This window comes from Nycticebus coucang, chromosome 4 (genome assembly GCF_027406575.1).
Source record: "Nycticebus coucang isolate mNycCou1 chromosome 4, mNycCou1.pri, whole genome shotgun sequence".
Taxonomy (NCBI): Eukaryota; Metazoa; Chordata; class Mammalia; order Primates; family Lorisidae; genus Nycticebus; species Nycticebus coucang.
The window spans coordinates 99,808,256-99,820,518 of NC_069783.1; the positions used below are offsets into that span (position 1 = coordinate 99,808,256).

The window sequence follows — 12,263 nt, forward strand, 5'->3', positions numbered from 1 at the left end:
TTTTGAGACAGAATTTCACTTTGTTGCCCTCGGTAGAGTGCCATGGTGTCATAGCCCACAGCAGTCTCAAACTCTTGGGCTTGAGTGATTCTCCTGCCTCAGCCTCCTGAGTAGCTGGGACCACAGGTGCCCGCCACAGTGCCCAGGTAATTTTTCTGTTTTTAGTAAAGACAGGATCTCGCTTTTGCTGAAGCTGGTCCTGAATTCCTGAGCTCAGGGAATCCTCCTACCTTGACCCTCCAGAGTGCTAGTGTTACAGGCATGAGCCACTGTGTGCCCAGCCACAATTTAGGTATTCTATAAAGAGGTACAGCTTCTCTCAGTCTCTTTAAGGACAATGTCAAAGGAGGAAAGGAAAAGAAAAATATTAACGGCTTGGCACTCATAGCACGGTGGTTATGGCACCAGCCACCTACACTGAAGGTAGCAGGTTAGAACCCAGCCAGGCCAGCTAAACAACTGCAACACAAAAATAGCCGGGCGTTGTGGTGGGTGCCTGGAGTCCCAACTACTTGGGAGGCTGAGGCAAGAGAATCGCTTAAGCCCAAGAGTTGGAGGTTGCTGTGAGCTGTGATGCCACGGCACTCTACTGAGGGTGACATAGTGAGACTCAGTTTCAAAAAAAAATTAGCTGAGTAGACATGAAGTGGAAGATTAAAAAGGAAAAAAGTTACCTAGACCACCAAGTACAGTCTGAGTACCTGGGTAACACAAAACATTAAGTTAGAACCACGTGTCAAAAGTGTTATGGTCAAATTCCCTTTTCAGTTACTCCTGTGCTGTTGCATCCCACGCACTTTCGTCTAAGTTCTGAAGCGCTTACCTGCAGACTCTTGTCCATAACGAGATGTTCCAGATATTTAACAAGAGCTTTAGGGTATTTTTTAAGGCAACTGATAATGTCATCTGGCTTAAAACTATTCTGCTGTTCGTCCAAAGGTCTTTTGGTGAAAACTTGAACTCCAACCTGAAAAAGAAGAGCACTAGTTTAGTTATTGTGCTTTTTAAACTCAGCTTTCCATCTTTTTTTGGTCACTGCACAGTCATACTTTTCAATAAAATCATCATTACAGATATGGTGATAGAGTACATCAAATATGTACAGCGTTTGTATCCCATCATTTTTCAATAAAGTGGTTTAAAAAATATAGTAATACAGAAAAACAATCCAGCCTGAAGCACAAAGACTAAAGGGCATAAAACCAAGACAGGAAAGGCCCAAACTCTAAAACTCTCTTTACATAGCCGGCAGGAATTTCCTCTAAAGGGTTGGAAACTAAAGAATGAATTGGTAGCAGGTCTTGACAACCCATAGAAGAATAACTTTGTAACAGTAAGATCATTCGAAAACAAGGCTGGTCACTTGATGAAGAATATAAAAAAATACATCAAAACTGTTGACAATTCAGTGCAATAAACTCAGTTCTCTGACATGGATTATCTGCTTTCTGGGTTATTTATGACAGATGGATCATCTGACATCTCAGCCTCGGGTCCCAAACAAGTCTGCAGGCTGCCTTCCTGTGCCCATCAAATGGAGTGCACTCGTCTAATTCTGACTTCTAAAGAAAGGCAGATGAGGCAAGTAGGAAAGAAAATCAGTCCTGCGTCCCCGAGCAGCTGCGTGTCCCTGTGCTATTGCAGTGTACACACACACACACATTCCACAAACCCAAAATGTGAGAAATACAGCACAGCAGTTTTACTTGTGGAATTTAGGTTCTGTAAGCCTGGATTTGTGTCTCAGATTCCTCTTCTGTAATTAACGCCCACCTGTGGGGTCGTTGCACCCCCTTAGAGATGACATACGTCAGGTGCATGGCACACAGAATTCTGTGTATCTTTTGCTGTTCTCCTCTATGATCAATGAAGCCTAAACCTGACAAGAGTGCCGGATCCGTGTTGCAGGTGTATGTGAGTGTAAGTGTGCTGTGACCTGTGGTGCGCAGAGCGGCGCGGTGAAGAAGGAGTAAAGTAAACACAAAGTGCATGGGCCCCGACAGTCCAGGCAAGACAGCACCAGGGAGAATGTGAGAATATATTCCAACTGAAGTTTCAGAAAGGCAGATGCAACACTCAGAAACGCTGCGTTTATGACAAAGGTCCAGCATCAGAAAGTGAATTTTGTCTCTCCAAGGGGAGCTATGGAAATGTATGGGACACGCTTTTAACAGTGAGACCAGAAACACTTGCTATCTTTCCCCAGGCATCTGTGAGGCTTTACTAAGCATTCTGGCCCTCGGTCCTGAGCACTCTGCCCCTCCTACAGCCAACAGGGGCTTCTTCACTGTCACCACTTCTCAGCCTTAAGACGGCTGAGCCCTGCCCACAGCTTCTCCCTCCTCTAGACTACAACCTCCACACTGGGACAGAGGGGGCAGAGACAAGGACAATGGTCTGCCCCATGTGGTCCAGGCCTGGGGGCTTTCTCCTCCCAAGAACTACATCCTGCAAAGCAACCACCCGATTCTGCGCCAAGAAAACAACAGTGCTACACTTCATTCATTTGGAGGGAAGGGGTGTGGGGGATTAGGAAGCAGGTATTTTCAAGACGTTAGAATGTGAGCTGGCAATGCTTCTTGCTCTTCTATAAAAGTGACCTTACCCCAGAAACAGGATGTCTCTGAAACACCAAAATGCAGAACTGCCCTCAGAGCTAGAATTCAGATGGTTCAAAGGAAGGTATTTATAAAAAAAGAACTAAGAAAACAGAGGGGGAGGTCGAAAGGTAGCTTTCTTTCCCCACCTAAAATCAAGGTATTTTGTTTTTACCATCCCCACCCCAAATAAGAATGCATTTAAGAAGCACAAACCTCCTCACTCCTCTGCAGGACCCAGTCGGCGTGGGCCCACACCAGCTCCTGGTCTACACAGCAGGTGAGGAAATCAACGACGTACTCGTACACATCCGAGCGCGTGGAGTCCTGGATGTCCCCATTCACAATGTTCACCCACAACTGGACAGGAATAAAAAACAAAAAGAGAAAAAAAAAATTCAATAACATTTTAAAATAATAAAAATGGAAAAGTACATATCTTTTAGAATTAGCTCGGAAAGAGGCTATGTTTACTTAGCTTTTTTAATACTTTGAAAAGTAGTTGGAAAAACTGTGAACACTTAAATCAATTTTAATTTTTTTTTGAGAAATAATGAAATATAAAAATACAAGGTCCAAGAAGTAAAAAAAACGCCAAGTTATTTTTCTTCTTAACAATACAATCACAAATACTTAATACAATGTGCAGATAGAGATAAGTGTATTAAAAATGTTTCTTCATTTTGATAGTTGATAATGTCTGGACACAGAAGAGATTCACCTATAAGCATCTGCTAGCCCCTGTTTCCATCTTTTCCATCACAGGAATCCTTGACTTTGAAGTCTCTTTTGCACTTATTAAGTTTTTTAAAAAGCTTTGGTGGCTCTGTCCTCTGGCTTCTAATTGTCTTTTGCACAAGGGGGATAGATTACAGTGATAAAAAGCCTTGTGCCATTTCATCCAGGAATGTCCCCATTGTGTTAACTGAAGCTCATTTTCAGGACCCCAGAAGGAGCGAGCACTGCACAGGAGTGGTGGGGACAGAGGCTGTACGAGGGCTCACCCTGCATTGGCCATGCAGCATGACCGCCCCCTGTCCTCCTCCCACACCTTGGGGCCACAGCACCAGCCAGGTACCCAACAAACAGAGCAAGCAGTGTGCTCTGTAATTCTTAAGTCACATAGGAACATTCTTTTTATGAGACTAGTTTCTTAAACACTGTGTCCTCCAAACCAAATAATAACCATACATACATTTTTTACAAATCTCCTATGTAGGGAAATGTGCCATTTTTTTTACACATCTCCTATGCAGGGAGATTGAAATATGCCATTTTTTACTAATCTCCTATGTGGGAGATTTATTCTATATTAAGTTTACAAATCTCTCTCCATATATCTGGACACATACGTATGTGCTAATGTTGACAGCACTTACGTCAAGTTGTAGTTCTGATAACACCATGTTTTAAAAAATAACAATTGTATCTTTGACACCCAAATCTACTCTTGGCCACTGGGTACACATTGATGGGAACCCACTATTTTTTACTTTGCTCTGCAATCACGTTACCATAATAGTTTCTCAAAGCCACTAAATACATGTTCAGCTTTGCCAAAGTCACCAAGTTCACTTGAGCTGGGTGAATACAGCTGATCCTCTTGGTGCCTCACAAAATAAAGGCTTATCAGGAAATTCCTACATATTGCAATACAAGCAAATAATCAATAGCAGAAGGTGTGAAAGTCTCCTGACAGCATGAGATGAGGTTTTTGTCAAGATCGGTAGTAAAGGCCGGGTGCGGCGGCTCACGCCTGGAATCCTAGCACTCTGGGAAGCCAAGGTGGGCAGATCACCAGCCTGAGCTAGAGCGAGACCCCGCCTCTAAAAATAGCCAGGCTTGTGGCGGGCACCTGTAATCTAGGAGGCTGAGGCAAGAGAATCGCTTGAGCCCAGGAGTCTGAGGTTGCTGTGAGCTATGACACCACAGCACTCTACCGGGGGCAACAAAGTGAGACTCTTATCTCCAAACAAACAAGATTAGTAGTAAGATGTAAGGTGGGAGATGAGAGACAATGCTAACAAATCAACACCGTGTTCAGTTTTCATGGTGCGATAGCCCTGCCGAGGCCACACAGAGTCAAATCCCTACTCTACCACAGACCAGTGGCACGGCCTTGGGCAAAAGACTGGCCCTCATTAGCTTTGGTGACGTGAGGACCCAGCTCAGTGGCAAGAGTCTTCATCATTAACAGTGGAGATGATGTATCTGGCCGTCACTCACTGCCTTAATTTTCCAGTGGCGATGTCATATGCTTGGTATCTCCAGGAGAAAAATCACATCTTTTTCATTTCTTATATTTCCAAAAACTCAGTCTCAGTAATGTTCTTTTTTTTTTTTTTAAGAGACAAAGTCTCACTTTGTCATCCTCGGTACAGTGTCGCAATGTCACAGGACTCACAGCAACCTCCAGCTCTTGGGCTAAAGCGATTCTCTTGCCTCAGCCTCCCGAGTAGCTGGGACTACAGGCGCCTACCACAACACCCGGCTATTTTTTTGTTGCAGTTTGGCCGGGTGGGCTTGAACCCACCATCCTCGGTATATGGGGCTGGTGCCCTACCCACTAAGCCACAGGTGCCACCCTCAATAATGTTCTTTAAGGAGCTGTAAAGTTTTTAAAAATAATAAAATTTTGTGCCAACATTTCTCAAGGAATTCGCTTTCTAAAAAAGGGTGTTGATCAGGCAAAAGTTGTCTCCATCAACTTGTAAATTTTTTTTTAAGAAACACTAAATTCAATGATAATGATTTTAAAATCGTATAAAAATGCTTTTGAACTCACCTGAACTGCAGCAGCATCTTGGTTGTTATAATGATAGAGCAGTCCAAGTGCAAAATACCTGCAAGAGAACAACATGGTGAGTAGGACCCCCTCCCACCCGCTGTGCAGTGGGCCCCACACGGCCGCACCCCTGGTCCCAATCACCTCCATGTTCTATTCAACTCAGAGTTCAGTAACTCATTTCAAATAGCTGGAGGAGTCTCATTTGTGTTTACTTATGGTATTAAAAGTTGCGGTGGCTCACGTCTGTAATGCTAGGACTCTAGGAGGCCCAGACAGGTGGATTACTTCAGCTAATGGATTCAAGACCAGCCTCAGCCAGAGAGACCTCATATCTAAAAATAGCTGGGCATTGTAGTGGGGTGCCTGTAGTCCCAACTACTCGGGAGGCTGAGGCAAGAGAATAACTTGAGCCCAAGAGTTTGAGGTTTGTCTACCGAGGGTGACAAAGTGAAAGTCTGTCTCAACAAAACAAAACAAAAAATGTACGTTGTCAGTCTCCAAAGAGAATCTGATTCCAATCTAAGATGAGCTGAAAAAGAAAATAGCAACTATACTATGGAAAAATATTTGGAATTGCTTTACAATTTGCTCCAAATATTAACATGATTTCGTATCTCTTCAGTTAGCCATTATTAAAACTCACCACGTGGTACCAAATGTTATGCCACCTGAGTAGTTATTAAAAGAAGGAGTGAAAAGCCTGAATGTGAACGGTGTCCAGGCATGGCAGACCTCAGGGACTCAGGGAGCATCCTGGGGAGGGTGCCAAGAGTTCCAGGACCTGAGTTTCAATCCAAGTCTGATTACTATAAACTGGATGACTTTGAGCAGGTAGATTAACTTCCCCAGCCCTCTGTTTCCTCAGTTATAAACAGAAAGGATTAGCAATAAATTTGGCATTGCCCAGGGCGGTGAACCCTCGGCACCCTCCCATAGTCCTGTGTATGTGCAAGGTTCATGGTCCTCCCCGCAGCAGGTCATTGCAGTGAGCCGACCCAGGGAGAGGTAAGAGTTTCCCTCCAAGAGTAAACTCTCAAGAGACTGACGTATCCACTTGAATCCTTATCATTCCCTTAAACTTCTAGGAAGTTATACTGACTCTACAGATCCTATCATCTTGAATCACTACCACAAGGCCTGGCTCCTAAACAAAAGACCATGGCTCCCTAGCATATTAGAGGAACGTATGGAAGCTGCTGACACAGCCAATACCCACATGGAAGCCTGTGTCCTCCCAGGCTCCTGAATGGGATCTAGCATAGTAACCCCTGGTCCCTGCGAGACCTCATCCATACTTCCACCATTTCAAATACTTAACAAGAGTCACAGTCAAAACTCTTATTGCTTCCATAGAGTTGAGGGATCAAACAATGCCCCTCATATTTAAAGATAAGAAATCCGAGGCCTAGAATGGTTAGGTTATGTGACCATCAGCCCAGGATGAAGAAGCTTCCAGGCCCAACCAAGCCAGTGTGTATGTCTTAACCACCCACTATATATAAGGACACCTACTAACTCATGCACATAAAGACGGCAGAGTTTTAAACCATACCTTGTATCACAGAATCAAGAAGCTTACCGTTATGCCCATTTATCTAGATATCTGTCTATTTAACTTTGTTATCAATGACTAAAGCGCATTACTAATCTCACCAATGCACATGTGGCCTTTCCCACAGGGGAATCCTAGGTTGACTAGAGAGGAAATCTAAAAATTGCTTCATTTACTAACAGAAGCCCATGACTAATTCCAAACCATACCCCCATATAGTTAAAGAATGAATCAGAGAACAAATGCCCTCCAAGAGCCCTTCAGGTGGTCGGGAGACCGTGATGAGAGTGATGTCTAAGGAATGCTGGGCAGCGGCAGTCACTGGATGGATCTTTGGAAGCCCAAACACCACGATGGCTAAAAGTCCTCAGCACCTGGTACAGCAAGGCCGGAGAAGGGAACACTCACTTTTTGTGCTTCTCCAGCCAGACGGCACTATCCGTCAGAAGGCAGAAGTTCTCAGTGACCAGGAGGTCCAGCAGGCTGTCGTGGTTGGCCTCCGCATAGAGCTTGAGCAAGGCTGTGTCGATGTCTTCCTTGTAGCCATTTGCTCCCTCTGTGCTGCGGACTTCGTTCAGATAGCTCATGAGGAATCGCTTGCACTTGGCCATCTTCTCCTGGTCCCCTTGGGTCAGCTGGTTCAGGTCTGCATACTCGTGGAGAGGAGGGTGGGACCGGGTGAAGGAGGAGGAGGTAGGCAACAGGAAGGGGTAGAGAGAGATCAGCTCCCGGACGTCAAGCTGGCCGCTTCTGCAATTACAGTGTCAAACTAAATGAAGCAAAAAGAGAGAAAGAGTACACATAGGCACACAAAACAGCACTGGAGGGGAGTGCGGGTCGGCACGTGTTCACAGGAGCGGGGGACCTGGGGACAGGGTGGGCACCGCAGAGCGACTGGCCTGATCTGCAAGTGCAGCAAAGCACGGTCGAACTGGGTGCTGCCAACTTGTTATGGAAGAGAACAGAGGGGACGGGGTGAAGACACGTACACAGCCAACAACCAGTGTGGAAGGGGAACATCAAAAGACTATGATGCTTTTGAATCATAGTGATTCAACCCAAGTGAATGCCGGGCTTCCCAGCAAACAAGGCAGAAACAGCAACACGCCAGCAGTGTCACGGGTCTTCTGAAGCCAACACTTGACTGGCACTAAAGTATAAACAGATCTGTGGAATGATCCCTAAAGAAGGGACTTTATAGGGACACAATTTCCTCACCAATGTCTTCCAACAGAAGAGACAGAAGTATTTGCATGGCCATTTCTGTGGCATCTCCACAGAATTCCAGAGCATGACATCAGGATGCAATGCAAGTGGCCAGCACAGTACCCTAACCTCCTAAGGCCCAGGAATCCATATTTAGTCATGTCCCACCTCTGACTCTTTGTAGGTCTCTCTGTCATCTTTTCTCCTCCAGCCTGCTCGGGCTATAATCATAACAGGAACTGTGGGTCTCAACCCCAGCCCAATGTCAGACCCAGCTGTGGGAAACCTCTCAAGGCATGGTGAGGGAGGACCCAGGACCCATGCTGCCTGCCGTGGTCACTGCATCCACCTTCATCCAGGCTCTGATCAGCCACCCTTTCCCTTGCTTTCCACTTTGTACACCCTCAGCCTCTCCTGACCTTCCGTGGTTTGTACAATTCACGGGAGAAATCTCAATCTCAATCTGGCATACAAGGACCTTACTAAATCGACACCAAACTACCTTACAACTCCAGCCTTGAGCATCTCTCCCACACCATGACCCTTCCCCTGTCCCTAATTACTTGGTCTGTTTGGAAGTTCATGCCTCCTAAGCTTCTGCTGTTGATATTTCCTTTGCCTAAAGCAGTGGCTGTCAGTGGGAAGCAATTTTGTTCCCTAGGGGACATGTGGCAATGTCCAGAGGAGATATTTTTGTCAGGACTGGGGGATGCTACTCACATCTAACAGGAAGGGGCCACAGTTGTTGCTTTGAAACACCCAAATGCACAAGACAGTTCCCAATCAAGAATTATCTTGTTCAAAATGTCCAACGTGGCAATCTGGCCTCAAGCATGATTCCTGATCTGGGAAGCTTCTGCTCACTGGGAAAGCTCTGGGACTCCCCCGCTAGCTGACGCAGCCCTTATGCTGCTTTCACGGCAGAGCAGTAGCTGCACTGTAAAGGGGTCCACACCCACTTCCCAAAGGGGCGTGTGCATGGTCTCCCTATTCTTCCTTTGCTCTGATGCTCAGGCCGCATTTGCTGAATGGAGGAAGAGCTGAGCTTACCAGACACAAGGACAAGCTGCAGAACATCTAGAGGAACAGACACAAGTCACAGGCCCCGACGATGCGAATGGGAAGTCAGCTTCCTCTTACACACCGGCCACAACTAGCTGGCAGCTGTGGCCTCTAGCTCTGCACTGAGAAGGAGTCTGAGGACAAGTCTCAGTTCAATGAAGAAAAAAAAATTGTGATTTATTAGCAATGGTGGCCTGGGGTATAGGAAGGGAAAGGGGACTCATCCTCTTCAAACAGCAGTTCCCTCGGCCACAATAGCTCAACCAATTCAAAGTCGAGCTATTCCCTCCTCTCATCTGTTTGATTTCCAAAACAAAATTTGTTTTAAAAAATCTAGACTTAAAAAAAATAAAGTCAAGCTATTAAGAGGGTAATAATACAGTCAAGTGCAGTCATCTTCTCCTAATAATAGATAGGCCTACATTTATTCTTATAAAATTAGAGAACCCTTCTAGGAGTATGTCTGTGGCCATTCACCTGGTGCTTCAGGTCAATCCATGAGAAAAAGATGTTCTGGGATGAGCCTGTGAGCAGTAAGGAGGGCTCCAAGACTGCAGGGATAAGACAAGAGGCGGCAGAAAAGCGCCTTGCTGCAAAGGAGCAAGGGATTTATTTACACCCAAAGCTACTGATCTTCCCAGGAACAGATGAGACCAACACATCGGATTTACATCACTTAATATGAACAATATTAATTTAAGAAATAATTGCTTCTCTTAGTGTGTGTCACACTTTATGGGGGCAAGACATGATTGCAAGAGGGACTTCACCTAACAATTGCAATCAGTGTAACCTGGCTTATTGTACCCTCAATGAATCCCCAACAATAAAAAAAAAAAAAGAAAGAAAGAATTGCTTCTTTGCTCAGAAATCCACTGTCTACACTGGACTTTGTAACGGAGTGAGGGATGAGAGCTGCAGTGGGTGGAAGGACATGCCTGACCTGTGTGCAAACATCCCACAGCACTGGCAGGGGCCAGCAAGCCGCAGGAGGTGTTTTGCTCAGGCAGCAAATGATCTATTCGGGGGCTTCCTATACATCTCATTTTTTTCAGGTAGCTCTGAACTGTGCAGGATCTACCCCATTGGGACATTTTGAAATCTTACTCTAAAGGCAGTGCGTTAGGAGGGTACCCAGAGACTATCAGAACAGGCCTAACTTCATCTTCCAATAGTGCTGGACAACTAACCACGGCCTCCACACACCTGGGGGAAGGGGGCAGCAAAGGTGCCTACAGGACAGTGTGGTCGATGGGGGAGGCAAAGAACGCACTCGAGAGCCCAGAGACGGCGTCTTAACACCATGAGGGACTGCCACAAGAGGAACACAACTTTCTAAGGGAACTGACAAGACTATAACGTTTAAAAAGGCTTTAGAAGATGACAAAAAATTTTCATACATCTTCCCAGAAGCTCCAGCTCTTTCTGTAAACTCAAAACTTCTTGTGAAATCTCTGGAGAAAAGCAAGCCTGAACTCTGGTGTTTTCCTAGGAATCTGCCAATGTTTATCAAGTTTATTCTTCAGCATTCTCTTCGCCTGGCTCAATAATCTTTTCTCTTTTTCCGTTTTGTTTTTTTAGTTCACCCTACCATTTGGACAAGACTAGACAAATACTCTTGATGCCTTAACAGAAACCTCTTCTCGAGACTGTTCTCTGCACCCCTCCTCACCCCTCCACCATCTTTAAGGTGCAGGACAGTTAGCCTAAGGCTGAGGGTGAGGGCTGAAGTTGAAGAACCAGCACTGTTGGTCATCAACACCTCCCACCATTTCCACCTGAACACAACCTGCCCACCCACAGCAACGCTTCCCGTCACCACGTCACACTGGAAACAGGTTCTCACCACAGAGGCACACTGCAGTGGAAGTCTCACTGCCAACACCTCAAATTACCTGAAGAGCTCTTTAGCTTCCAGGAACTGAAGTTGTGCAAACTGTATAAACCCCGCCTGCTGCAGAATCCTTCTGTACATGACCTGCAAGGACATAAGTTTAATCTGAGATACCTTGAAACCATCACAGCAGGGAGAAACTAAATTTCTAATTCATAACCCAAACTGAGTGTTAATTATGACACGGAAGCTTGAAGTTACGAGTTAAAGAAAAAAATGAGGCACATATGAAGAGATATACTCGTATCTCTCTTCATGGATCTGTCCTCATAATTCCCCAATCCTTCCTAAGCACATCCCTGTATCTTCATCAACTCCCGGCCTTCAGTGGCTGCCTCTACTTCTGGTTGCTCAGATGAACATGAACTCTGGAGTTTCTGGCCAAAGAGGAGCTGCCTGGCCTTTTCCACTTTTCTGATATTGACACTTCACAGTAGCTTTTCTCGGAGTGTCCCTCAGAGCACAAGGCTGATCCCATTTAATAACTAAATACATAAAAACATCGGCTTTCTTAGGGGAAATTCTGCATGCTCTGTCTCCTCCTAGTGACGCATGACCCACACTAACACATCACATCTGAAGTTCCTGCAACAAAGGCCCCTGTTATCTTTGTTTAATCCACTACCGCCTAAATTTCCATCACACTTCTTCGTTCTCATAACATCCAGGAAAAGCAAGACACACTTTAGGAACTTGTCCTGTGCTGTCTCTGATCCCACCTCGTCCCTGTCCAACAGGGTTGGTTTCAGGCTCTGTGCACCCCTGGTTTGCAGTAGCTCCTGGACGTGTCTCTTTGCTCTGTCCTTACTGATGCCACCCTACAGCCCAGGCCTTCTCACCTCACAAGTGAAGATGCTCTCCCTTCCAAACCATCGCGCCACCTGACAAGCCATAAGTCCCGTGCAGGCGGAGTGCATGCATCACTCCCCTAGCACCCCCACACCACCAGCCTAGTATCTGGCATGTAATTGGTGCTTATTGATCTGACCAATTATCTAATCGATTTTCGTGAAACTCCTCTTTGTCACCCCGTCATCATTTTACAGATAAGAAAGTTCTGCCCTGAGATGGTAAGTTTTTAGCCCCAACTTAATAACGTGACAAGTGGTTGAACTATGATTTAAAAACCAGATCTTTTTGATTCTAGAGCCCAGTTCTTTCTAC

General features: G+C 45.5%; 1 protein-coding gene across 6 annotated transcripts in view; it reads right to left on the reverse strand.

Moving 5' to 3' along the window:
• TGFBRAP1 (transforming growth factor beta receptor associated protein 1) overlaps nucleotides 1-12,263 on the reverse strand; it is a 68,086-nt gene that overhangs the window by 7,682 nt on the left and 48,141 nt on the right. For all 6 annotated transcript variants that reach the window (XM_053588920.1, XM_053588922.1, XM_053588919.1 and 3 more), the window contains 5 exons: nucleotides 11,101-11,183; nucleotides 7,346-7,687; nucleotides 5,383-5,440; nucleotides 2,814-2,957; nucleotides 824-967 (listed from right to left, as the gene is read on the reverse strand). In XM_053588920.1, coding sequence (XP_053444895.1) covers nucleotides 824-967; nucleotides 2,814-2,957; nucleotides 5,383-5,440; nucleotides 7,346-7,687; nucleotides 11,101-11,183 — 771 coding nt within the window. The remainder of the gene's footprint in view (nucleotides 1-823; nucleotides 968-2,813; nucleotides 2,958-5,382; nucleotides 5,441-7,345; nucleotides 7,688-11,100; nucleotides 11,184-12,263) is intronic.